This window comes from Harpia harpyja, chromosome Z (assembly GCF_026419915.1).
Source record: "Harpia harpyja isolate bHarHar1 chromosome Z, bHarHar1 primary haplotype, whole genome shotgun sequence".
Lineage (NCBI taxonomy): Eukaryota > Metazoa > Chordata > Aves > Accipitriformes > Accipitridae > Harpia > Harpia harpyja.
This window is the reverse complement of record NC_068969.1, coordinates 113,448,086-113,475,800: the sequence shown is the minus strand read 5'-3', so window position 1 is coordinate 113,475,800 and position 27,715 is coordinate 113,448,086. Positions and strand designations below refer to the sequence as shown.

At 50.4% G+C, this 27,715-nt stretch overlaps 1 protein-coding gene across 3 annotated transcripts; it reads left to right on the top strand.

Annotated features, from left to right (window-relative positions):
• Positions 1 to 274: 274 nt before the first annotated feature.
• Positions 275 to 27,715, top strand: SMAD7 (SMAD family member 7). 3 transcript variants are annotated; one of them, XM_052778382.1, is made up of 4 exons: positions 275 to 968; positions 1,563 to 1,616; positions 6,705 to 6,776; positions 25,852 to 27,715. In XM_052778382.1, exons 1-4 carry the CDS (start codon positions 446 to 448, stop codon positions 26,388 to 26,390), a joined length of 1,188 nt encoding a protein of 395 aa, XP_052634342.1. In that variant the 5' UTR covers positions 275 to 445; the 3' UTR covers positions 26,391 to 27,715. The 3 variants fall into 3 exon arrangements, with proteins under 3 accessions (XP_052634342.1, XP_052634341.1, XP_052634343.1); XM_052778381.1 differs by having other exon boundaries at positions 6,702 to 6,776; XM_052778383.1 differs by lacking the exon at positions 6,705 to 6,776.

Sequence of the window (27,715 nt, the reverse complement as noted above, 5' to 3'; positions counted from 1 at the left end):
GCGATGCGCCCCACACTGTAGACGGGGCTTTTTAAATTTTTTTTTATTTTTTTTTTCGTTTTTGGGCAAAGCCAGAGCGCGCAGCGGCTCCCCCCTCCCCCCCCCTTTTTTTTTTTCCCTCTCCCTCCCCCTTTAAATTTTTTTAAATTCCCCCCCCCCCCGATTTTTATTTCTTTTTGGCGGTGGTGGTTTTTTGGGGGGGGTCTTGGCAGCGGGCAGAGGCGCGGGCCGACGCACCCCCCCCCCCCTCCCGGTCCCCCCCCCCCGCGGGAAGGCGGCGGGACCCGCGGCCCCAGCGCGGAGACTGGCGCATGCCACAGCCCGCCTCGGCCCCGCCGCCGCCGCCTGCCGCTGCCCGCCGCCGCCGCGTCTCGGCTCCCGGCCCCTTCATGCGCGGCGGACGACATGCCCGTTTTGTAGCCGGGGGCCCCTCCTCTCGTCCCGCATGTTCAGGACCAAACGCTCGGTGCTCGTTCGGCGGCTTTGGCGGAGCCGTGCGCCCGGCGGGGAGGAGGAGGAGGAGGAGGCGGCGGCGGGCGAACCCGGCGCGGCGGCGGCTGCGGCCGAGGCCCGGGCGCATGTCTGCGGCGGCGGCGGGGGGCGCGGGTGCTGCCCGGGCAAGGCGGGCCGCGGCGGGCGGGCGTCCGCGGGCGCGGAGGCGGAATTGAAGGCGCTGACCCACGCCGTGTTGAAGCGGTTGAAGGAACGGCAGCTGGAAGGCTTACTGCACGCCGTGGAATCCCGCGGCGGGGCGCGGACCCCGTGCTTGCTGCTACCCGCCAAGGCCGACTCGCGGTTGGGTCAGCACTGGTACCCGCTGCCGGTGCTGCTCTGCAAGGTGTTCCGCTGGCCCGACCTCCGCCACTGCTCCGAAGTGAAGCGGTTATGTTGCTGTGAATCCTACGGCAAGGCTCACCCCGAGCTCGTCTGCTGCAACCCGCACCACCTCAGCCGGCTCTGCGAGCTAGGTAGGCGGCGGGGATGGAGGAGGAGGAGGTGGTGGTCGGGGGGGGGGGGGGGGGATGCGCTTAACTTTAATTTTTCCAAGAAAAAAAAAAAATCGAACTAAACCAAAACCCCCAACAAACTTCGCGTCGCCGTGCTTTATGTATTTTTTTTTAATTTTTTTTTATTTTATTTAGGGGAGGGGGTGAGACCCCCGACCCCCCCCCCCCCCCCTCAACCAAGCCCCGGGGAGGTGCTGCTCTCCCTCCCCGCCGTCCCCGCTCGGTGCCGGGGGATTAGGGGCCGCCTGGCGCGGGCTGGCCGGCCCCGGCGCTGCCGCGGCTCCGGCGAGCCAAGGAGGCCCCGATCAGACAGCCCGAGCGGCAGATAGCAGGGAGACTGGCGCCAGACGGCCCCTTTTGTTTATCTGACAGCTAAATATCAAGGCAATCACCGCCTCGCTGCCCTGCCTCCAACCCCCAGAGCTAAGACAAACAGTTTTGCTAAAAGAATGCCACTGTTATCATAAGTTCCTATCTTTTTTCTTTCCTTTTTTTTTTTTTTTTTTTCTTTCTCATGGCTCTGCCTTTATTTTCTCTGTACTTTTCTAATTCCAGAGTCTCCCCCTCCACCCTACTCCAGATATCCAATGGATTTTCTCAAACCAACTGGTAAGTGGACTTTTTCAATGCAGACTGCAGATAAAAAAAGGGAAAACGGCCCCTTTCTCAGGGGAAACGTCTCCCGCTTTTGTCACGCCGCGACGCATTTCGCTTTTGGGCTGCTTGCGTGCTTCTGCGCCTCCTGATACCCCTGGAAGAATGAACATGTCATTTATCTAAGACACCCTCTGCACAAAGTAGGATTCTAAAACTCTGGCAGGAAACTTTAGGAGGGATTGCAATGCAGCACAGGCCTTCGCTGCTCCGAGTCACTTGGAAAGCCGGGAAAAACCCTGGGCTCCACTTCTAAATGGCAGTGCTCCGGCACCCCTGTGCTGAATTTGTAGGGATTTAGGTCGGGATCCAGCACAGCTCGGGTTAGCATCTCCCTGATGGCTGGGAATCCCATTGAGCCTTGGCAAATGGAATTGGTAGAAATCTGTCTGGGTTTTAAAGGAGCCTCATCCCGCCTCATCAGGTTGAAAAAATGAGGAAAAGGGGGTTGAAAAGTTGGTTGGTTGGGTTTTTTTTTTTGTTTTTTTTTTTGTTTTGTTTTTTTTTGCATGCCTGTTGCTTGTAATTGAATGTCAGGGTGCCAGGGGAGAAGCCCATTTGAGGCTGGCACCAGCTCTTTTGCGGTTGTCTGCATAAACTCTTGGTTGGCAGCGAGCTCGCCGGGTGTGAGATAAATCGGCCTGGAAGAAGGAGGAGAGGTGGGGAGAATCGGAAACGGGGGGGTGCTGGGGGATGAGCAGCTCCTGGCTCCCCGAGGATTAGTGGGTCTGGAGCGTTGGCTGGAGCGTGCGGAGGTCTCTGTGGTCAAGTCCCTCGGTCCCAGCAGGCAGGAGGGACACGGCGGTGCAGGGAGGCAAAGAGAGATGTCTTTCTGAAGACCCATACCTTTTTTTTTTTTTTTTTTTAATTGGCCAAAAAAGCAGTTTCTGTAAAATTGCCGCTCCTCAGTTTCTCAGGACTAAAAGAAACCCTGAACTTGAGGTTGCTTTGGACACATGGGGTACCGTTGTGGGGTCCCATCCTGCCCACTACTCCCTCGGAGGCTGGACTGTTGTTTTTGCCCTCTGCAAACTCTTCAGAAAGGCTTAACAAGTCTTTTTATGCCTTGTGGAAATAAGCAAAGCTGTTTAACAAACAGTCGGGTTGCGAAGACTAAAATATTTTGCCTCGGCGTGAAAAAACAGGAGATAAGGGCTCATGAATGAAAGAGGGTTATCGGGAGTAGGTTCAACATCCCGAGCACGTGCTGGGATGCAGAAGGGTTGTTGCCTAATAGACTCTGAGGGTCCGCTGGGTCGCAAGGTTTGGTGGGTTTGGGCGAGGTCGGCATCGTCTTCGCCTGCGTCCCTGCCGGGGAACGCTTCCCCAAAAGTTTTACATTTCTGCCTTTGAAAGCCTTTCTTTCCACCCAGCGATGATCCCGGCGTGGGATGCGAAGGGGTTCGGAGCTGCAGGAGAGAAGGGTTAAAGCTTGCCTTGGGTTTCCTGTAAAGATGTTAGGATAAATCTATTAGCAGGGTTTAAACATCCAATCTGCCTCTGCCAGGACCTCATTTTCAGTTAGCCGAGTGATATATTTATTCATTAGCAAGTGTTGACATAAGGTAGCAAAATGTGTGTAAACAGAAAAGCCGCAGAACATGAATGTGCCATTTCGAAAGGAAAAGTTATTCCTATCGGCCAATAGGAAGTGATTAACGCTGCCCATCGGAAACGCAGAAACAACTGGGTTACTCACCAAAAAGTCCTCCTTTTTTTTCCTTTTTAAAAGAAAAATCCACTTGGCAGCTGAACTCTGACTAACGGGGCCGCGACAGGCACAAGCGGAGCCTGGAAGTCTGTTGTTGCAGGTGGGTTTTGCAAGCTCAGGGTTTCTCGGCGTTTCCTCTGCGGAGGGACCGAGGGTTTCCCGTCCCAGCATCGGTGCCATCTCCTGCGGCATTTTCCCAGCTGGATGTTGAGGATTGCTCGCCACGGGCTGGCTAGAGGGAAGAGGGACGGTAGGTGATGATGGGAAGGTGTGACGCCTTTTACCTGGCTGATGCCCGTGAGCCGTCTTCTCCCCTGGGACCTCGGGTGGGAACGGTCCCACCATTTAGACTGGGGCGGCTGCATCTGCCAGTGGAGCTGGGAACGTGCATCCAGCAGGAAACTTGTGCTTTTTCCATCAAGCGTGATAGTGGTCATAAAAATATTTAAGCATTTAGCGCTAGGTCTTGTAAGTGCTTCGTATGGGCAGACGGACAGGAATGCCTGGACCAGCATGGGCTCTGGCAGCGGTCGCCGGTGCCCATGATCATAGAATCACGGAATGGTTTGGGTGGGAAGGGACCTTTAAAGGTCACCTCGTCCAACCCCCCTGCCATGAGCAGGGACATCTTCCACTAGATCAGGTTGCTCAGAGCCCCGTCCAACCTGACCTGGAATGTTCCCAGGGATGGGGCATCTCCCACCTCTCTGGGCAACCTCTCCCAGGGTCTCACCACCCTCATCGTAAAACATTTCTCCCTTCTATCTAGTCTGAATCTCCCCTCTTTTAGGTTAAAACCATTGTGATGGAGATCCCATTTTTTTTGGAGGTGATGGAGGTTGGGAGAGGCTGTGTCGCTGGCTGGAGGAAAGCAGGGATGGGCAAGGAGCTGCGGGCAGTGAGATGGTCCTATTGGTCTGAGTGCTGCTAGGATAGATCTGGTGTTTGCTTGCTGTAGAATGGAAGGATCTGCCCTTGACAGCCAGTTTATCTGCGGGAAGGCTGTAGGACCAGGCTGGCTTGCTCATTCATCAGGGAGAGGACCTCTCTTCTTACAAGGGCCGGTTGCAGGGATGGATGGCGGTGGCTTGCGCGGGGCCAGGCTGGCTCTGCAGTGCTGGAGGCTTGTGGGCGCTCAGCATCCCCAGTATCCCTGCAGGAGCTGCCCCCTGGGGCTGTGCTGGAAGCGAGATGGATAGTGGTGCCCCCAAATAATTCAAGCGGATCTTTTGACCCATCATTAAGCGCGACAAGGGGCTGCAAGTCGCTGTGTCCATCGTGCTCCAGGGTGGCTGGTCATGGTGGTGCTGGATGACGCACTGAGATGTCGCTGCAGAGCCCAATGCCCTCCTGTAGCATCGATTTTTCTGGGGAGTTGGAGGTTTGGCAGCTTCCAGGATCTATTCGGCCCCTTGCAAGGTTGGGCTGGTGACCACCAGGAATAATTGTATGTCTCTGTGACGGTTTTATATTGCGGGAAGGCAGTTTTGGGAGGAGATTCCCAGGCAGTCGGCTTGATCCTACCTCTGATCCTGCGACCTCTCTTGTGCTGAAAATAAAACAAGCCCAAGGACCCACTACTAGCGAGAGCCCTTGACAGATCTGTGGGTGACGGGAAGAGTGCGAGGATAAAACCAGCCACGTGTAGGGCAGAGAGCCCAGGAGGGTCCTGCTTTGGGGCTTATCCTGCACCTGGCCATCATGCTTGGTCTAGAGTGAAGGTGCATCAGCTCTGTGTCCTCTGAAGAGTCTTCAGAGGGTAATTAAGTGATGAAGGGCGCTGGCTTTTGGATGATGGGACGCGGGGAGGGAGCCGACGGCTGTAAAGAAGTCATGAAAGCGCATCACCCCATTGCTGGGGTTATGCACTTTAAGTCGGGGTAGGATTCTCTCCTGCCATCCTGTCCGATGTGCTCACAGAAGACCTGGTCGCGTACGATCCCTAGAGCAAGAGAACGTGGAAAAGGCAAATGATGTCCTTTATCCCGGAGGGACTCTCATCAGGGAGCTGTAACTGGGGGCAGACGGAGCCCAGCGCAGGGCAGGGTGGTCCAGCCTGTGTTCAGAAAGCATCTGTAGTAGCCCAAGCAGTTGAAGCCGGTTCAGGGAAAGGGTGTGGGGAATCTTCTGTCTGGGTTAGAAAGGGTTAAAAATATAAAAAACCATACTTCTTTGAAGCATAGAAAGCACTACAAGGCATTTAGAGAGTGTATCGTATACAGTATTTCACAAGTAAGTCCATTTCCTGCCTCCCCTATTGTTTTCGGTTTGATTAAGTATATCCTGTTAAACTGTATATTCCTGTTAGGGCTTCTACTTTACTCTGATAAAATGAGGTTATGTGGACAGGAATTTCTTTTGCACTGGGATTTCAGGGATGAAATCTGGAAAAATGACTTTTATCAGTAAGGAGAAAACTGTCTCGGCTCTCCTGGTGGTGGCCCTTGCTTTGAGATACAGCCGTGAAGAAAGTGATGTCATCAGGGAGCCCAAATTTGATGAAACCCAAAGTCCCCGAGAACCTGCTGAGGACCAGAAGGTTCCGTGAACTTCACGGATCTTCTCGGGCTTGTCCTTGAGCTTGTCTCCCCCGTGGTAGTGACCGAAAAGCTGGAGTTTGCCAGTAGGACCAGGGGGGATCGGTGCTGGCTTGTGGCTGTTGTCGCCTGGAGGAGCGGGCTTGGGATGGAAAGGTCCAAACCTTGAGCTCGAACACCTCCATGGCATGAGGAGAAACCTCTGATGGGGCGGCCGATCTTCCCCTGCCCTTGCCCTTTGGGGGAGCATGGAGGGGTAGATCCAGTTGCCCACCTGTCCCCGGAGGTGACAGCGGGGTGTAAGATCTGCCAGCAGCTGGCGGTGACAAAAATTGAGCGGGGGAGCGCAAACGTAGACCGTTTGCCGCAAAAGGGCGGCGATGAGACATTTCCCTTTCGGTTCCCATTTCGGTGAGTTACAGGTGTTGACTAAATCGGGTGCATAAAGCCACGATTTAAGCATTTTTGGGAGCTTGCTTACATCAGAACGACGACAACCTTGATCTCGTTACCCGGTGACTTGGCCGGAGAGGTGGCAGCCAGTCTGTAATTTTTGCCGGTCTATAATCAGCGTTGGCTGGTGATGAAGCGCAGCGCGCAGCCTTGATTGAGGCGACGAGTTAGGGTGGATGCTTCTTGATGAACTACCGTCTCTGCGCGGACAATTAGTAATCGCTTCCTGCTAAACCCTTTGGAATGTGTGTTCTGCTCGCGGCGATGCTGGGAGCCTGCGAAGAACCGCCTATGTACTGATTTTTTTTATTTTTTTTTTTTTCTTTTCCTCTGCTCCAGCAGATTGTCCAGACTCTGTGCCTTCCTCCACTGAAACAGGGGGAACTAATTGTCTAGCCCCTGGGGGGCTTTCAGGTAAGACATCTCTTGTTGCCCTTGATTTTGGCCGCGGGTTGCGTTGACCGAGGGTCTTGACGGAAGGCGAAGTGATGCCGGGGAGTTTTGGGGATGCGCGTCGTTGAGAAAGGCATGCTCGAAGGGGGAGTTAGGTTTCGTTTCAGTAGCAGCCGCGTGCCTCTCGTGCAGAGGATGTGTTGAAATCCCAGGCGAGGTTCTCCATCCCCGAAAGCCCATATTTCCTTTGAATTCCAGCCTTAACGCTCCATTAATTTTCGGAGCGAGGCAGGAAGAGGCGTGTTGGGGAAGGCTGAGCGATGTCGGCCACCCGTTCGTTCGGATGCGTGGATTATCGGAGCAGGTGCGGTCGTGCCTTGCAGAAGGATTCGACGTCAAGCTCTCCTTGGCTTGGTGGTGGTGGTGGCACCTCTTGTCTCTGGGACGAGAGCCAGGCTTTGGGCTTTGCTCCTGGCGGGGTAACCGGCATCCCACATCTCACATGTGAGGCCCGTGGTGCCCGGGGAGGAAAGGTGACCCTGTTTTTTGCAGAGGGAGTTGGACTCGGTGATCCCTACGGGTCCCTTCCAACTTGAGATATTCTGTGCTTTTCCCTCGTTTTCCCGTTCGCCAATCTCCTTCAGCCTCCAGGTGCCGTTACGGGATGGGGGTTCGGAGTGCGGTTCCCCCGCCCTTCTTGGGCTTTTCACAGAATGCTTTGGCTTGGAAGGGACCTTTGAATGGTCATCTAGTCCAACTCCCAACACCTTTTCCAAGGTGTGATGTCTCCAACACCTCATCTCCCAGCCCGGCCCTGCCGACGCTGTGGCTGGGCTCCGTCTCAACCAGGATTAAAGTGTCTGAAACCATGTACCTGCGTGTACTCGCTGATGTTTGAAGGTGCTTCCCTTTGTGGGGATGTCTCCCTGATTTATGATTTATTCATGGCCCTGAAACTGGAATTTCAGAAATAGGTCGGCGGCGGCCGCACGCGCGTGTGCATCTGCCCCTGCCTCTCTCCAGGAATTGCGTTTGGTGTGGATGTCTTTAAGTGAGCCTTGTTTGTTTTTCTTTGGGTGTAATATATACCCTGTCTGTTATTTGAGAGGGGAGCATATTGTTTGTTCAAAGGCCCTAATGAGAATTAATCAAACGGAGGGGGAGAGGGAACAGAGAAACTTGTCGCTGCTGGTTTTTTTTTTTTTTTAAATGCAGAAGTCTTTGGGGTTTTTCTTTATTTTTTTGCTATTGGAGCCTATAGCTTTAGGGAAGAAAAAAAAAGAGGCTGTAAGAAGAAAAAAGACAAGAAGCAAAACAACACAATAAGGATGTTGTTAGATCCTTTTTTTTTTTTTTTTTTCCTTTTTCCTCCTGAAATACACCCGTTGCGGAGGGGAGGAGAGAGTTCAGTTCCACAGGATACCACATGAAATAAGCAGAGGAAGTACTCGCTTTTAAAAGGGGGCTTTCTGTAAGGTTCAGCCTATTGATAACATCTCGTCTGGCTGCTCTGCTCCCGAAGGGAAGGCGGGAGGTGGGGGCTTGGGCTGCAGGAAATAACACGGCTCGTTCCCGGTGCCTCCCGAAGGGCTGCGGGAAGGGGAGCCCCAGCTCCTTAGTAGACCCTCCTCCCCAAAAGAAAGCACGTTCCCCCCTGAAAAGGCTTTTTTTTTTTTTTTTTTCACTTATTATATTTTTATTATTTCATTGGATTGGGGTTGGGTGGGTATTTTTTTTTGTCTTCCTTATCAAAGGTTCCCCCCCTCAAAGCCTGGAAACAGAACCTTTTACGATCATTAACCGCTCTTTTTTCCTCCCCAAATGTAATTGTAGCCATTTAGTTTAATGAGGAGCTGATAGGAGAGTTGACTCATGAAGGGATACGGTTAGCTACCCAAGCCCTGAAACAAAGCCGAATGCCTCCACATGAAAGAGCATTTGTTTTGAATTTGCTCTGATTTACTGGCATCTCCCTTCCGCGTGCAGAAGTGCAGCGCTGAAAATTCCCAACTGGAGAGACCCAGTGGAGAAAGGAAAATAAACGCACTTTGCAGCAATCCTCCAAAGCTCACTTTCTTCTTTTTTCTAACCCCTCTGCATATTTTAGTTAGCAGAAGGGTGTATTTGAAGAGGGCTTTAATGAGTTATTGGCGGGGTACGTGGGGAGCGCTTCGGCTTGGTCTTATCTGTAAGTTTGGGCAGCTAGGGATCGGTGATGCCAGGTGGAGAATCCAGCATCCCTCATCCCCTCCGGACCAGGGCTGTACGCACTGGATTTGCGGTTGCTTGATGAAAGGACGGCTTTAAGAAAAGCAAAAAAACCCCCAATTTTAGTAGATTTGGAGCAGGAGGCTGTGGAAGATACCATGGGTGGATGGTGGTGGTGGGTTCCTGTAGCATCGTGGGCAGGTTAGGCTTCGGCCACCAGCGATGGGCGGTGGATGCTGGTGTGGTAGCGGTGTTCCAAGTCAGTAGACCTGTTTTAACGTCTCGAAGCTGGAAGGGTAGGATTTAGTGAGGCAGATCTCCCTCTCAGCACCGAGAATTTGGGAATGGGGCCAGCCTGGGGTTCACAGCTACTCTGGCAGGGAAACTGCATGGGGGGGTTGAGATGACGGTGGCAGGAGGAGCATTAAAAAGGGGAGCGAAGCGAGCGCCCTTGCAGCTCTCCGTGAGGATTCTTTGATGATGAGGAGTCTCAGGTCCGGCCACCGCCGGGGTCGCAATCTCCTTCTGGAGGCCGAAGGCAGTTTCATTGATGGATACCAGAGGCACTGGAGGATGTGGGAGGGGGAGCGGCATGGCCGGGGGGGATGTATGGGGAGTGTTTTCCCCGTGCGATAACTGATCTGAGCCGCTCTTGCCCTCCCTCCTCTTTCTGTTCTCCTTTCTGGCCCAGGAATGCGATATTGAGTAGTCCTTCACGCCGTGCTGGTGTCTTCTTCTCACCCCACCTCTGCTGTCTCGTCCCCAGCCATCCCCTTCTCCAGCTGATGCACCCCTCGCTCCCGCCGAGGCGCTGGCTCTCACTTCCATATTCTTGCCTTTATGTATTTTCTTATATCTGTTTTTATCGGTGGTGGCTCTGTGGGTAGGTCAGTTCTCCTCGCTCATGGTGTCTCCCACCGAGAGTGCTCAGGTATTACCAGTCCAGATCCTTTCTATCCTTGACGTGGTTAAAGAAGAGAGCAAAAATACCCCATTGGAGATAAAAGTAATTTCTGTAAATAGGAGACAGAGGGTGTTTTTTCCTGTATTTTGAGCTGACTCGTTCTCAGCAGGTGTGTTTGGTTATGACTCTTCTTTCAAACAAGCAAAGCCATGCTTGGAGAACCTGGAGGTTACCGGCCCGTGGTCCGGTGGCATCTGATCGGTGAGAGCCGAATTCCCGTACGACCCACGGAGGAGCTCTGCTCCGAGGGTAGAAGTGAGCTGATGGTGCTTGATGGTGTTGGTGCTGGGTCTCCATGGGATGCTCTCCACCCAGCCCTGGACGTCTTCCTCTTGACCTGTACGTGGCGTGGGACTGGTGGCTTTTGGCTGATGGAAGGTTGTGGTGCCCATGGTGGGTGAGAAGGTGGTTCTCCTGCAGGATGGATGAATGGTGCTGGACCTGCTGGCAAAGCGAAGCTCTCCAAGGCCATCAGAGAGGGAAAGCAAGATGAGCTGGCTTGTGTTCTTGCTACCTCCACTGCTTTTTTATTTATAGGGGTTATTCGTAAAATACCAAATCAAGAATTTACCCAGATTTCAGCCCAGTCCTGTTGACTTGCCCCGACTCTGGAAGCATCCCAGGGTCTCCTGGAGCCAGTGGACGTTGAGTGACGATGCTTGGTGGGTGCTGGACCACGGCTCTGCAAGGCTTGAGGCTGGGAGACCTGCAAGGCTCTTCTGGGGCAAGCGCAGCCTCAGTTTCTCCCTTCTGACTCCTCTGCACCGAAAAGATGGGAAAAGACCACGGGAGGTGGGAGAAGCATCAGCATCGCTCCCCGCTCCGCCTCTCCCGGCGGTGGGACCTCGTCTGGTTTAAGGGACCGCTTGGCTGAGTGACATTTCATTCCGAAATCGTGAGCAGGCTGGGAATGTTTCACTATGCCTCTGATCCCCGCTGGTATCTGCTCGCCGGGGAAGAAGCACCTTGTCCAAATCCGGAGCTATTCGCCCCCCGAAGCGGCTTCCCATCGCTTCCCCCCCCCACCATGTAAACAGGATCCCACACGGTTTCTCCGGCAGAGTCCTGCCTGTGTTTTCCCATTTCCCCCCTCCTCCCACCTCCCTCTCGTACAGAGTTTATAACCTCCTGTGAAATGCCTTTATTTACAAATTGGCATCCTATTATAATCTGAAATTGAGACATCTTCCTGTGGAACTAGGATTGTATATTTGTCCCAGGGATAAACAATTGCTTGGGAATTTTTTTTTTTTTTTTTCCAAAGTCACTTCTTCTCAGTTTATTTTTGAGCATACGTCCTTTTTATATTTTTTTTTTTTTTTTTTTAATTTGCTTTGAGCATCGCAGGGCATCGCACTCGTTCCTTCCCAGCCTCGTTGGATCCACGACCCCCTACCCCGCTTACCTAAAAAAACACCGTCCCGTCCTGGAAAGGACAAGGTTATCAGGGGTTAACGCCAAGATGACAGCACTGGAGCCTCTGGAGCAAAGCAGGCTGCCTGCCAGGCTAGGAGCCTCCCGGCTCGCCTCGCACATCATCTGACCGTGGCCGGCGGGGAGGAGGGAGCCGGCGCTTGGCACCGACCCCGGGGCTCTTGGCTTGGCCGCCCGCTCCGGCTCCTTCGGCCCCGTGGGTTTTTGGGGGGTTTTTGGTTTTTTTTTTCTTTTTTAAGGAGGTTTTCGCCCTGTGGGGACCCCCCCCGGGGACACGGTCGGGATAGCCCCCGTGCTGCTGTGGGGATGCTGGGGGCATCGTCCTCCTGGCTCTTAGCTACTTAAAATCCGCCCCCCCCCAAGCAAATAGGACCCATTTAATAATTAATTTCAAGTCTTCCAGAGCCCTCTGATCCTTTCCTAGATACTCTTCGAGGATGGGTTTTAAAAAAAACCCGATGGCAAAGTGCTCCCCCCATTAAAGGCCGGGTGTTCCAGTCCATCCCTGTACAGCTCCATTAAACCCATTTTGCCGGCCGCCAACGGATTTTCCCAACCAAACGGCGCCTTGACAGCAGTTGACGATAAAACGCAGAAGACGACCCCACCGCCAGCGAGTCCTTCGTGGCGGGGACCACGATGGGGACCGCTCGGGTTTTATCCCGCAACCTGGCGCTTTTTAGGGAGGCAGAGAAAAAGGTGAATTTTGGAAGTTAGGTGTCAATTCAAACCATGCGCTGCTCGCAGAAGATGTCCCGATGAGCGCCGGCAACTTGATCGTTGGGGACATTTAAAACTCGGTGGGACAAAAACACTCGTAGAGGAGCAGCCCCGGGCTGGCAGGGATGCGGGCTGCATCGTTTCCATCCCCGCTGTCTGCCAGCGGGTATCACTTACGCTGGAGGAACCAGTAACATTAACCACATGCATTTCCCCGCCGCCGGCATGGGGGGGGGATGCCTATTTCTAACCGCGGCGGCCAAGACCGTAAACGTCGACGCTGGGTTAGAACGGGGTGCGAACCCATTTTGGGGGGCACGGGGGAAACCCGGGGTGTATGGAGCATCCCCCCCAGCCTTAACTGGGTGCTTTGGGAGGGCGATGGGCTGGGCGGGGGGTGCTGGCCAGAGCCTGGCGCGGGTGGGTGCCAGCCCCACCGCCGTCCCCGGCCGGCTTGAATGACCCACGCCGCAGGCTGGCCGCCTGCCTACTGTCACAAAGGAGCTTCCTTTCCAGTTTATTTTCAGCACGGAGATATTATTAACCGCTGAGGCACGGTCTCTGTTCTAACCACCCTCGCTTTTTGCCTAAATCGCTTTGTTTTCAACCCCCGTCGGCGTGCCGAAGCCGCCGGCTTGGCTCCGGTGCCGCCGGGGTACCGGCTGCGTCACGGCTGCTGTTGAGGAACGGGAGGGCACGGAGAAGCGAGCGGCCTGATCCTGCACGGGGCTGAGGTCGGGGAAGGGAAGGAGCTCGGCGTCTCGCAGGATTTCCGCCCGCTGGCTTTGGATTAGCCCCTTGGTTTTGGTTGGGTTTTGTTTTTTTTTTTTAATTTTTTAACTACTTCTTTCAAGAAAAGCAGCATCTTGGGTGTTGCCGGCTGCCTCTTTCTCTGCAGTTTATTTTATTTTATTTATTTATTTACCTTTTTCTTTTTCTTTTTTCTTTTTTCTTCTTTTTTCTTTTATCTCTTCTTCTTTTTTCTCTTTTTTTTCTTTTTCTTCTTTTTCTTTCTTTTTCTTTTTCTTTCTTTCTCTCTCTTTTTCTTTTTCTTTTTCTTTCTTTTTCTTTCTCTCTCTCCTTTCTTTTTCTTTTTCTTTTTCTTTCTTTTTCTTTTTCTTTCTCTTTCTCTCTCTTTTTCTTTCTTTTTCTTTTTCTTTTTCTTTCTTTCTTTCTCTCTCTCCTTTCTTTTTCTTTTTCTTTTTCTTTTTCTTTTTCTTTTTCTTTTTCTTTTTCTTTTTCTTTTTCTTTTTCTTTTTCTTTTTCTTTTTCTTTTTTTTTCTTTTTCTTTTTCTTTTTCTTTCTTTCTTTTTCTTTCTTTTCCTTTCTTTCTTTTCCTTTCTTTTTCTTTCTTTCTTTTTTCTTTCTTCTTTTTCTTTTTCTTCTTTTTGAGAAAAGAGCTTTTCTGGGCAAGCGTTGCAGGGATTTTCCATCCCCTTCCAGGGCAGGGTGGGGGCTCGCATCCCCTGTGCACGGACCTGCCGCAGGAGCCACCCTTGGGGGGTCTTTGCCAATGGGCTCAAGTCCTCAGATCCTTTTTCCAGGGGAGTTTGTGCTACTGGGGATGTGATGTGGTGTTTGCTAACAGCCAGCCCTTCTCTCCCCTTTCTTTTTTTTATTTTCCTTTTTATTTTTCCCTTGGATTTTTCCCCTCCCCTCTTTTGGGTAGCCATTTAAATACGTGATGATAACTTTCACCCTGTTAATTAACAGGAAACATTGGGACAAGACAGGAAATTACATCAGTCTTTTATGAGGAAAGAGCCAAGAAAAAAAAATACAAGAAAACATAGTTATTAGTGAAAGCAAAGAAAGTGCTGGGGGAGGAGGAGAGAGAAAAGGAGAAAAAAAACCATTCCATGGGCCCCGCTTTTCCGAGGGAGGCTGCTCCAGTACTTGATTTTATTTTTATTATGTCGAAAAATATTTGACTAGCAGGGTCACCTTTGCTTGAGCGCGACGCTCGAGCTTCCCGAGGAATCTTTTTTTTTTTTTTTTTCATGCCTTTTCTCAGCTTCCTTCCCCAAACTGTGAGGCCTAGGAAGCTCTTGGCCGGGAGACTAATTTTGGTTTGGCTGCTCAGCCCTTCAAATTGGTCCCCACCCAGTGTCATTATCTTGGTTTTAACTTGCAAGGGGAAAAAGAAAAAAAAAAAAAAAAACACCCTGTAAGAGCTGGCTCAGCCCTTCTCTACCCTTTTAACCTCGCTGCATAAAAAACCTCCCGGCTTCAGCTCCCCGGTTGGGTTGTGCCGGCAACGCTGAAGAACCCCGGGGTGGTTGCAGGAGGTCCCGGTGATGCTCCCAGTGATGCTCCTCCGTGCGCGATGGCAGGTACCCGGCTCTGTGGTCCTTCCTCATCCTCCCTCAGGGATGAAGTAAGATGCCCGGTGGGGTGGTTGCAGGAAATCCCAGTGATGCTTTTGGTGATGCTCGTCCATGTGCAATGGCTGGTACCCGGCTCTGTGGTCCTTCCTCATCCTCCCTCAGGGATGAAGTAACGCCCAGTGGGGTGCTGGGTTTTGGCGAGCCGTCTTTGGGGTGAAGTCTTGGCTCCCGTGGGCTTTCCTGGCTTTTCCCTGAATACCTGAGCAGGTGGAAAGGCAAATTTGGGCATTAAATGAATAACTCGGAACCACTCAGGCTGTTAAGCCTTGTTGCAAATATGTACCTATATGTGTTCACAATAAGCAAGGCTGTAGACGGGTATATATTCAACAAAATCAATTCAACCTATATATAGGTATAGATTGAATATATATATCTCAAATATATTCAATATATTGAATATGTGTAATTATATATAATATGTAGGATGTATTAAATATGTAATGAATATATTGTATATATAATTATATATAGGTTGAATATATTATATATATATAATTATATATAACATATATATATGTGTGTGTGTGCGTATATATATATATAGGTTGAATAGATTTCGTTGGTAGAGCCACCAAAATTGCAACAGTAAGAGCTGTCTTTGCATTGGAGAAACTCAGGTGTTGGGAAGGTGGTGAGAGTTCACACATCCTTTGCTTTTACAACAGGTGAAGTTGGCTCCGGATCCGGTGATTTTTGGTGACAGAAACTGGTGGGTCGAATTTATAGATGCTAAAAATTGCCGGGCATCGCTGCCGAGGGGAGCACCCTCCATGGCAGGTGTTGCAAAATAATACTGGAGGGGTTGTGTGTCTGTTTGCACGTTGGTGTGCAAGGTGAGGTTTTGAGTAGAAAAGCAGGGAAAATAGCAAAATAGTTGAGGAATTAAACCGTGAGATGGGGTGCTGGTCGCCCACGCGGGACGGCTGCTGGTGACCCCGTGGCTGGGCTCCGGCAGCACCTTCCTGGGCAGAGCGGATGGAGTAAATAACTCCATAAAATCATCCTTCGAGCAGAAATCAAATAGCAGGAGTTTTATTTGGAAAAGGAGTTGGGAGCCTGAAGTTACATCACTGTGTTTGAACTGATGAATTCATTTTCTTTGGAAGCCGGGCTGAGACTTTTTAGCTCATTATAAGAAACAAACCCATAAATCTTCATATGCAGAGGCCCATAGTTTTCCTGTTCTTTGTCACAGCCGAGCATGGAAAATGTATCCCGGGTGTCAAGAGCACGAAGCTGTGACACACCTGAGATGTTGCACCATGGTTATTTTCTGGAGCAGGCGGCGTGGTGCTGGGTTTGCCAAGCAGCGGTGCTGAGCTCCAAATCCCCTGGGCTTTGTCCCCATGGGAGGATGCCGTTGGGTCTTGGTGATGTCCCAAATTCCCTGGGCTTTGTCCCCATGGGAGGATGTGTCTGGGTCTTGGTGACGTCCCAAATCCCCTGGGCTTTGTCCCCATGGGAGGATGCTGCTGGGTCTTGGTGACGTCCCAAATCCCCTGGGCTTCATCCCCATGGGAGGATGCTGCTGGGTCTCCGCGATGTCCCAAATCCGCTGGACTTTGTCCCTGTGGGAGGATGCTGCTGGGTCTTGGTGATGCCACCCCGGCTGTGGAGTGGTCCCCGCCTGGGACAGGGCTCTGCCGCTGCCACCGAAAGCGGGGTGGGATGAGCACAAGGAGCTTTCTGGGGTTTTTTTTTTTTGTTGTTTTTTTTTTTTTTTTTTTAATCTGGGTGCTGCCGACCTGCCCCGTTTTATAGCCCGGGGCAAACTTCTGCCGGCCTCCGTCTGCAAAAGGGGGGTGCCAACTCCGCCGAGCGCCGGGAGGGTTAATTACTTAATGAATGTAATATTCTCTGTAATTGCTAAGCGTTATTAATCCAGAGCAAAGTGAGAGGTGAGGGGAGGGGTGTGTGCGTGGCCAGGCTTGTGAACTCCATCCAAACGCCGTCCATCCGTCCATCCCTTGCTTGCCCCCGACCCGGGTAGGGACTGATGCCGTCCGTCCGTCCGTCCATCGGTCCGTGCGTCCGTCCCTGGGCGGCGACCCTGCCTGTACACGAGCGTGCTTTGCCGCCTGCTCTTAGGAATAGGCGTGATTAGATTATGAAGGCAGACAGAAGTAATGATTAACTTTTTCAGTCTGCATGCTGTCTCCAGTCTGGCGCTGGGTGTTTTTTTTTCCCCCTAAGTAGGCCCTGGCCCCGCGTCGACAGGGTATTAGGTTGTAAAGAAAGCCAGGAGGAATGAAGGCAAAGGAGGGAGGGGAAAGGGGGGGGAGCCTTTTCCATCGGATCCGGGACTGGAATTTATTGGCAGGAATGCAGTAAATGCTCCAAATGCCAGCCCAGCTAAACAGTTTTCATAATTGTTACGGAGCGGGGCACGACGAGCGTGAAAAGGACTTTTGTTCCAACCCTGCTTTTTCCATGGGTTTACATCCCTGTGAGGGATGCTGCTCTGGGAAAGGGAGCTGGGGGAGGTGGCTTCTTTTTTTTGGAAGGGGGGGGAACATATATTTACGTCTGTTTTTAGTCTTTGGGGAGAATTCTAGGTCAGTGTGCTGCGGGGAGAGGCTTTTTTTTTTGGTATTGAAACGAGAGCGGCAGCGATGCTGCGTGTGTGCGTGGAATGCAGTTAGGGGGGAAAAAAAAAAATCCTAACACACATCTGTGTATTAGGTATCCGTTTGGAAATCCTAGACTGCTCTGCTTCAGGTTTTATTAAGGTCTTTACAAGGTTTTTAACGTGTAACCCACATAGCTACATGTTGTCAGTGGAGAGCTGCGGCTTTCCTGGGGGCTGTATCCCTGTCCTCCCCGGGGCATCACCGGGTACCAGGCGACCTCCTCCCCTTGCAACAGCGGAGCTTTATTTTTAATTGCAAAAGGTCTTCATCCTCTAAAACCCAGCTCGGTGGCCGCGTTGAGAGGGGGTGGCATGGCCTGGTGGCCTCTGGTGGCTTCAGCATCCGCGTCGGTGATTTATCCCCGCGCTGAGGGCGATGGGCAGGATGCTGTCACGGGAACCTCCAGCACAACCCAAGCCGGGAGAAATATTTTGGCAAGCTCATCCTCGGGTCTGATTGGTGTCGTCGTAAGTCAGGAGCCCTTTGTGTGCTGGTTTCTCCTTCTTGGAAGGTTTCTGGTTGAGATCTGGGTTGGGTATGGGTGGAGAAGAGGTGTGTCTTGGTAGCTGCTGAGGACGAAGCACGGAGGTGTTGGCTCGTCTCGGGGAGCTGGGGCTGGTACCAACCCCCAGTCTCTTGGTGGTTGTGTGGCAGCATCTCATGAATGCTGGCTTGGGCTCCCTGGGTTTTCCAGAGGAGCCTCTTGGCTGATTGGCATTAAAACGCGATTATTCTGGGTTGCTATCAAGGCGGGGGAGGAGGTCGGAGGGTGCACGGGGCTGCGGAGCATCTTGCAACACCTCCCGAGCCAGCAAATCCTCCCAGGACATCCCCACCAGCACAGGAGAACAGCAACGGGGACACGTGCAGCAAAAATAGGATTTCTGGGGTTTTTTCCGTGTGGACCTGCATGCCGTCATGCCTATCTGGGTGGCCTGGGGGTCTTAAAATCCTCATGGATGTTGGGAGCATCCCTCTGGAAGGGTCTCCCCTCTTGAAGCGTCCCTTTGTCCTACCTGGCCGCCGGGTTGGAGCTTGGGGAAGGGATTCCCGTCCTACTGCTTTTTTGAAACAAGGGAAAAGTTTTCCCACACCTTTGAGGAGTGCAGGAGGAGAGGCAGATAAAGAAGGTTCTTTAAATTAAAACTTCAAAAATAATTAGACTGACTGTATACTAAACAACAGCAAAGAGGCCCATTTACTGTAAATATTATGAATGGATTTGGCTGGCTTCTTCATCCCCACCCTTCCTCTAAGGCTTTTCTCTAAGCCGAGTCGAAATTCGGCCTTCAGACAGCACGGTACTCTATAATTTGCATGGCTGATGAGGCCCGAAGCCTGGTACGGAGGAAACTGGAGTCAGCTGGCTCCTCTCTAACCGCTGGAGACAGGCAGACAGGCATTTTTGGTGTGTGCCTGCGTATTTTTTTTCTCCCTCCTTGTAGCTGCAGCCTTGCTTGGCTTTTAAAGAAAATGGGTGCAAAAAAAGGTTCGTCTCTTCTCGAGTCGTTTTTAGCCGTGGTAATTGATTAATCACCGTAATTAGACAGTAGCAGTGACTAATAGGATGTTTATGAATCAAATTTCTGGTTTGGTGGACTCCATGAACTCAGCAGTTTCACTTTGGTTCTTTCTTTGCCGTCCTTCGATGCAGGGGACATCGGGGAGCTGGGCTTCCTTCACACGTGTATATTGGTCACCCTATATTTCTCTTGGACATCCCTCCTGGGCCAGCCTTGGCGTTTGCCATACTGGCGCCCGCTCCTGAGGCTTTGTAGGTCTGCCACAACATGCTGGCAGGGACCCTTTCTCGGTTTGTTTTCTTGCTTTTGTGTCCCATCCCTGAATTAACCCTCAAAAGGTCAGGGCTGAGTCCCAGGCTGGGAGAAGGTTGACTCAAGGTGCCACCAAGTTGGGTTGGGAACCTTAGGGAATGTCCTCAGGGATCAGTCATCTCTACCCACTGTCTAACCCGACCTCGTTTTTGTCCTGATTTCACAAGAGGGTTTCCCAGCCATGGTGAAGGCGATGGAAGTTCTTGGTTGGGTCACCAGGGGACCGAGCAGAGCCCTCCCAAGCTTGTAGGTTGCCGCTAACGTGAGTGAACCGAAGCCCTAATTACAAATATCGGGAGACCCCAGGCTCCTTCCCCTCACGGCTTCTGCCAGATTTTATCCTCTGTCTCCCCATCAGACTCGCAAGGTTTCAAATCTGTTGGCAACATCTCCGCTTCTGGATTACCAGCCCTTTGAAAACTTCAGCAAACTGAAGCCTTGGGGGGGGAAACTCAGGTGGACGTTTATTTTCGTGCAAGGTTGACTTACTTTGCTGGGAGCGAGGAGCCATTTCAGTGATTGGGTGGACAACTTGTTAGTAAATTAAAGAAATAATCTTAAGGCTCTTTAGCCTGCATGACTACTGTGTACGTTGAGTAATAAGAGCTGCCTAATTAGACATAGACACAAATTTATGGTCTAGCCTGTCAATCCACGGATTAAGGACTCCATAAGTACCTACTGACATGATGGGCTGTAATGGCTCCTAAAGAGATGTTATGGTCTATCGTGTCAATAATCCACAGATTAAGGGCTCCCTAAGCATGTGTTGACATGACTGACTGTCCCAGCTCTTTGGGGGCTCTTGTGTTGGCGCGGTGGAGGGACCCCATGGGCCAGCTTGGGTGGTGGCATCCCTGCCGTAGGTAAGGGTTTATTTTCTCTGCAAACAACAGGAGCTTAACACATGACCATCCTCTAAATTAGCCTTTCAGAAATCATCCCAGCCATCAAAAGCAGGGGGAGGGTGAGGAAGGTGAAGCTGTCTAGGCCTTGTGTGCAGGGAGATATAAAAGGGTTGGGGCAAATATTGCCGTGGGTGGTGTCTCCAGGCTGCCCACAAACTCCGTTAAAGGCACAAAGACCCTTTTCTGCAGCAGGATATATCCTTTAATTTGGATTTTTTTTCTTTGCTTTTGCAAAGCATACCTGGAAATCTGGCTTTGAAGGATTTTTCTTGGGGTTTTTTTTGTTTGTTCCCCCGTCCAAGTAGCCTGTAAATCACCCAAGAGACTAGAAAGGAAGTAAAATTTCCCTTTTTGGTGCCCGTTTTGATTTGCTTTGATGAGCTGCGTGGTTGCACGTCATGCTCGGTGTTCTCCTCACCTTGATGTAATAATGCCTGTTCGCTTCTCGAGTAAGAGTTGAGGGGCGTGTTTTTCCTGAGATCCTGCAGAAACAGCATTTGCCAGTAACACGAGGGGCAAAACCGCAACTGGAGTGCCCCGAGCTGCCCTGAGGACCCTCAAGAAGAGCACGCAAAAACCCATAAAAAGCTCAGGGGTTTGCATCTCCATCTCTTCCATCTCGACGAGCAGGAGAAGATGGGGCCGTGGCTCTGCTCCGGGCTCGCAAATGCCGCTTAAGGTCAGCCAAGAGAGATTACCGGGCGCGAGACGTGCTGAGCTTGGTCTCAGCTTCGGCCCTGGCCAGACGACACGTTGTGCTGACATCAGTCCAGCCAATTTTTTTTTAAGCACAGATGCCCTCTGTGTGTGCTGTCGGATAAAGAAGGAAGGACCGTAGGTTCATCTGCTCGTCGGCGGTGCCCACATCGCTCGTTTTCCAGCAGAAAGCTGCCTTCCTGGGAAGCCAGGCAGGGATCTCGCCACTTCTCCAGGTCTCCTTGGTGCCCCAGGAGCCTACGTCTGGGTCCTGGTCCTTCTAGGAAAGGTCCATAAGACCAATATCTCGTTTGGTGCTATGATTTCTTGGTGGACATCTACATTAATTTTTCTGTTGCCTTTACCCATTTGTGTTGGGTTATTGGTCATGCGTGCGGTGTCACCTCCGCAGGTGGCTCAGGTGAAGGTACCACAAAACCTGATCAACCTGATTTACTGGAAGATGTCCTCGCTCATTGCAGGGGGGGTTGGACGAGATGACCTTTAAAGGTCCCTTCCAACCCAAACTATTCTATGATTCTATGAAAATGAGGAGACTTTTGTTAGCGGTTCAGGTTAGGTGATGCCACGTCGAGTATTGCGTCAGGGTTGATGTTTGGTGGGAAATCCAGCCCCAGGGATCACAGAGGAATGAGGGAGAGGAGGGGGTGTGATAGTGAGAAATTGAGGAAGAGCATGAGAAGATGCTCTGGGTCAAAGCTGCTCTTAAAAAAAAAAAGAATAATCTATAAATACATATATTTAAAAAAGTATAAATACATAGTTTGAAACACTTCTACAGTTGGATAATTTAATTTGCGTCTAATCCTAATACCACTGAGGAAAGATCCAATTACAGGCATTTAAAAACCTAATCAGGAGCGCAGTTGTATTCCCATTTTCAGCGACAAGTTGTTATTATCGCAGATATCAGTGACAATTTAGATAGCTCTTGACTTGATCAGATGGGAGTAGTCCCGGCGGGTGAGATGATAGCTCAGTGTGTGTTAAACTTGCTGTTTTCTTTAGAGGTCGGTTGATTACAGGAAAACCTTTAGCTATGTCAAAACAAAACAAAGCAAAACAAAAGATCCCCAGCCCACCTCCCCTCTACATTCATGAACTTGGCACCAGGACAAGGCTGAGATCCAAAAGCTGGCCAGGAGCTGTGGTGGTGTTGGTTTGTTGTTTTTTTTTTTTTAAATCCAATTTTGCTGAAATGTTTCAGTTCCTCCTGAATGAAAAAAGAACTTTTTCTTCCCAAACTCCTAATAAAACTGCCAGAGCTCAGAAAGAAAAAGTACAGATGATAACGGTTTTATCATCTTAAAAGTGTTCATGTGTCGAGGAGAAAAGCCACACCAGAAATTTCATGCCACTCCAAGCGACATGAGATGCGAGTCCTCCTGCCACAGCTTGGGAGAACCAAGCGTGGGGCCGTTACTGATAAATTTGGGTGTTTCCGTGGTGTGAATCTCTCATACCCACCTTCATCTGGACCTCCTTGGTTTCAGCAGCTTTTAATTTTGCGGGGTTATTGCTCTGGTGTCCCATCCTCCAGGATTTCTGTATGGATGTAGCATGTCCCGCAGCATCCCTCCCTGGAGCAGGATGGTGCCCCGAGCCCACGGGCGGCACGTGCACACCCGAAGCTAGAGAAATCCTGGCTGTGGCCTTTTATTGAGCAATTTTGGGCAGGACTTGGTGTTCACGAGGGTCAGGGCGGGTGCTGGGGAGGCTCGTAGCCTCTCATGCTGGTTGGTGTGTTGGGAAGAAGCTGGGATGATGCTTTTGTGGAGGACGCTCCTTCCTCTCCAAGGGATGCACCAGTAAAAGTCAGGGCAGCCCTTTAGGAGGGTGTAAAAAATAGGGAAAAAAACCAGTTTTTCAATGGGAATGTGATGTTGAATAACATGGTTGTGCTGGGGCATCGCCGTCTTCATCACCATCCACACCAACCTTCCAAAAAATATTACGCCAAAGACTTTGGGGTATCAAACTATTGCCTTAATTTCTCCCTTTCATGCAGAAGGGTGCTCTGCTTCAGATGGCTGTTCTCCGTAGACCCAACTATAAGTGATCAATACAACCAATTCTCTAAATTCCTGAGGGCAGACTTGCTTTATTTTCAGTTATTTTTTTCTTTTTTTTTCTTTTCTCACAATAAGCTTGCACAATGCGCTGGGGAAGCCTGCTGGATCCCCTAGGCAGGCTGTAATGCAAACCATGGAAAATACTAATAAACCAGTGATAGCAGCAAATGGAGGGATGCTTAATAATGAAATAATAGTGCGGATGTTTATAGCATTAAACATTATCATTGTTTGCTGGAACATGGGAACGCTCCCGGTTTGCTGGGAATTTTCCAGGCATTTAGAAAGGGATGTGTTTGCTCCAAGGAGCTCATAAAAATGATGCTTTTAACTCAAAACAAGAATCCCAACGCGTTTCTCAGCCGTTTCTGGGCTGTCACGCATGAGGATACGTTGCGGGTGATGTGGCTGCAAATTTCCCAGTATCTGGGTTTTTGTGGGGGTTTGCGGCAGGCGGAGACAGGCGTTGGATGGTGGGTCCAGATGAACCCGGCGGGGTGTTTTGGGGCAAAATCCACCTATTTGCTTCATTTGCCCACACCCGTGGTCATTGCCACCTAAAAAGCCTTTTGGGGAAAAAAAAAAAAATCTCCATCGCTGCAGGAAACATCTCTGCGTCAATTTTTCCTCCTCTCCTGCAACCTCCTCTCCTGCCTCTGCTGCCCGAGTGATGCCACCGGCTTTTCCCACCCCTTTTCCCAGCAGATGCCAAAATCAGGGAGGCGGGTGGGAGCAGGGAGGCTCCGCCGGGGTCCCAACAACCATGAAAAGCAGCTTTGGTGGCGGCTGGCAGGGAGGCCTGATCCTGTTTATCCGAGCTCAAGCCTTATATTCTCATGGCTTTTTGACTAGACATCCAGTCAACAGCCGAATCCCGCAAACGGAAGAGGCTCTGGCATATTTATACTGTGTGCTGGCATTGGCTCCTTAAAAAAAAAAAAAATATCCCGGATTACCTAAGACTTGTCCTTGAGGTCTGGTCACCCCATGTCATTGAAAAACCTAGTGGGATTCATTCATGAACTTCCAGCCCTCCATAAAGGTCTGTTCATTCATAGCCAAGGCAGTTTTCTTTTTTTTTTTTTTTAGGTTTCTTTTTTTTTTAATGCGCTGGCAATTAAATAACTCTTTGTAAGCGGCAATGAGCTACTTGTTAAGTGGTCTTCACTAATGCAAGCACAAATATCAGGTGAAAAAGTCTTTTTTTTTTTTCTTTCCCTGCCTCCTCCTGAAAGGGATGCTTTTATGTTCATATAAATGAAAACCTATAGGAATCTCAGCAGGGTTCAATGGCTGCTGCTTCAAAATTCCCTCAGCTGCTGTAAAACAAAAAAACCAAGAAGCTCTGAGCATCGCTGGCAGGCAGTCGGCGGGGAGGGTGCGGCGGAGGGGGGGCGATGGGTGGGCGAGATGGGGACGGATCCGGGAGCATCTTCCCCCTGGATGCAGGAGCATCCCCCTCCCAAATTCCTCTCTCTCCTGGGCATCCTCCTCCCAAATTCCTCTATCCCCCGGGCAGGTGGGGGAAACACCATCCTGGGTGGGGGGGTTCTTGCCCCACTGGGTGCACCCTTGGGTGGGGGGCACCCCATTTGGGTTAGGGAGGAGGTAACCCAAGCCGCCAAGCCTGTCCCCCTTCGGTCCCTCGCACGGTGCCAGCTTTCAGCAGGATGTAAAGTTATCCGCAACAAAGTCTTGGGAGGCACGGAAAAGGGGAGATGGAAGGACAAACCGGGGCACACCTCGACGGATGCTGTCCCGGGGACTCCCCCCCTCTCCCACCGCCAGAACCCCCATCCCCGGTTTCACCTGGGAGCGAGGGTCCTATTTTGGGGCGTACACAGTCAGGCCCATTTTTAGTAGCTGCCTCCAGCAACTGGAGAAATATTTTCCTTGCTGGCATAGAAATGAGGAAATTAAAAGTGTGTGGCTGGGCTTTTTTTTTTTTTTTTTTCTTTAAAAGCACAGTGCAGGGCTTGAAGCGCGACTCGGAGACGGGAGAAAAACGCCTGCGCTGGGGAAACTGGCTTATTAATAGCAAAAAAATATAGAGGACAGGGCAGCCGGCATGCTGCTGCCATTGCTCATGCTGGGGGGTGGTTTGGGGGGCTGCCAAGGTGATTGAGGGAGAGCTTTGGGGTGCTGGGTCACCCACCATCCCTGGTCCCGTAGCTGTTCCCATGGTGCAGGGGATTATTTCGGTAGCGCTCACTAACTTGCATTCCCAGCTTGATTTTTTTTTTTTTTTTAATATATATTTCTTTTTTTAAATACAGTTCTAGAGATGACTAGTTCCCAGGTCTTAACATGCTTACCAAGGCTGGAAGGAATTACCTGCTGAGCAGCGCTGGGCTGCTAGGGATCCTCCGTCATGAAAAGGGGCTTTTTCATGTTTCTTAGCCGCCCCCACTTGCTTTTTCCTCCTAAGTCACGTCCTTGCTGCTCACACGGGGTAGCTATGGGCAAGGGAGTTGAAAGAAGGGCTACAGGAACGAAGCTCTGGGGTTTTTGGAGTTTTTTGGGGCCATTTTTGTTAGGAAGTCAGATTTCTGGTCGCCGCCCTGCCGCCATCTGATGGTGCTTCTCGCGGGTCGGGGCTTTATCCGACGTCTCCATCCTCTTCATCACCCAGGCTCTGCCTACGGGCAAGGAAAAGCCCCATGAGCTAGAGCAGGCGAGTCCTTGGCTCCTCCAGTCCCATGGGGTGACCTTCAGCGTGCTTTTCTTAGCAGCGTCTCGGTTTTTTTCGGTGTCTGTGCGCAGTAGATAGTTGTTTATGGAAGTGGATCCATCGTTTGGTGGGTGTAAATAAGGGGTTTTAGGGTGTTTGGTCTTGCTGGATGCAGCTGGCTGGGGCATCTCATCTCCTGTTGGCACTGAAGGTGGTGCTAGGGATGGGTTGGGTGAAGGATGGCTGCGCTGCGGGTGCTGCTGGTGGGTCTCAAGCCACTTTTGAAGGCGGACCTGGTGATTTAGGACCCGTAACTCCAGCCAGAGCTAGGCACTGAAGCAGCACGGGAATCCCCCAAACCTGGGTCAGCTTAAATGGTCTTAGTGGTGGCCTTAACACACGGCTTTTGGAAACGGTGGCTGTGCTGTGGGCATCATGAAGACGCAGGCAGACAAGGACCTGCTGGCGTTGCATCGCTTTTGGGTCATATTACCCACCCCCGGCGCTCAGTTTTACCTTTTCTTCCTTTTCTTCTCCTCTTCTGTAGATTCCCAAGTTCTTCAGGAGCCGGGGGATCGGTCACACTGGTGCGTGGTGGCATACTGGGAAGAGAAGACGCGTGTGGGTCGGCTGTACTCTGTCCAAGAGCCCTCCCTGGATATCTTCTATGATCTACCTCAGGGGAATGGTTTCTGCCTCGGACAGCTCAACTCGGACAACAAAAGCCAACTGGTGCAGAAGGTCCGCAGCAAGATCGGCTATGGCATCCAGCTCACCAAGGAAGTGGACGGCGTGTGGGTGTACAACCGCAGCAGTTACCCCATCTTCATCAAGTCGGCCACACTGGACAACCCCGACTCCAGGACGTTGTTGGTTCACAAAGTGTTTCCAGGTTTTTCCATCAAGGCTTTTGACTACGAGAAGGCGTACAGCTTGCAGAGACCCAACGACCATGAGTTCATGCAGCAACCATGGACCGGATTTACTGTTCAGATCAGCTTTGTGAAAGGCTGGGGCCAGTGCTACACGAGACAGTTTATCAGCAGTTGCCCGTGCTGGTTGGAGGTTATTTTTAATAACCGATGACTCGAGACAGAGTGGACTCATGACATTTATACTACTTTGCTGCTATTATTTCCTTCTGAGTGCTTGCTTTTCATGCAAACTTTTTGTTTTTGTTTTGTTTTGTTTGTTGTCCCCCCCCTGCCCCGTTTTGAGAAATAGCTTATGGAAAGATTTTTTTGCCTTGGGTATTTTGATAAATATATCTATTTTTTAAAAGTGTGAATGACCAATAACTCAGAAGGGCGAGAGAAGGGTGCGGGGGGATGGATCGCATACGATAGTTATTTCACGCCTCTGAAAGGATTATCCTATGTGATCGATGGATTCGGAAGCCACTTGCTATATGTTACAGCTCCTTCTCTTGGATAAAACAACAAGATACCTGTATTTTTTACGCACCACCTTCCCCTTGCCACCAGCCATCCCCGGTGACGGTGACACCAAGTCCCCTTCCCCAGCGGTGCTAACCCCACGTTGCCGCCGAAGGATGGTGCAAAACCTTCCCAACCAGGTCTTTACCCACCCTTTAAATTTTTATTTTATTTTTCTTGTTGCTGGGTTCACGTCTTGTCACTGTGTTCATCCTTCCACTGCCTTTTTTTTTATGGTCATGGATTGATGCAAGGGGAGAAAACAACGGCGGAGAAACCTCGTGCATGGCCCGTGCTTTATAATTTGAGCTGAGATGTGAAGCGACAGAAGCGTAAGCCTAAAAAACAAAACAAAACAAAACCAACAAAACAAATGAAAAACAAATGGGAAAACAAAAGAAAAAAGTGTTCACGATAGTTGGTCTGTTGTAACCTGCTTAGATCAGGTTATCCCGGTACCATCCTATCTGGAAATGCAGTTGTGCTTTCATTTCTTCTTGAATTCATACACGAGTATGATACTTTTACACTGTTCTTAGCTCAATGAGCATGTTTAGACCTTAACATAAGCTATTTTTCTAAATATAAAGGTTTAAATGAACAAGAGAGCATTCTCATTGGAACTTTAGCATTGTAGTGCTTTGGAAATAAAACACACAAAAAAGGACTCCTTAAAAAAATCCTGAGATTTATTAAAGAAAAAAATGTATTTTATGTTATATATAAATATATTATTACTTGTAAATATAAAGACGTTTTATAAGCATCATTATTTATGTATTGTGCAATGTGTATAAACGAGAAAAAAATAAGAAAGATGCACTTTGCTTTAATATAAATGCAAATAACAAATGCCAAATTAAAAAAAAAAAAAGAACACGAGATTGGTGTTTTTTTCTATGGGTGTTATCATCCAGATGAATGTTTTTTCTAAAGGAGTTTATGTTCCATTAAAAAATAAAAACATACACTTGA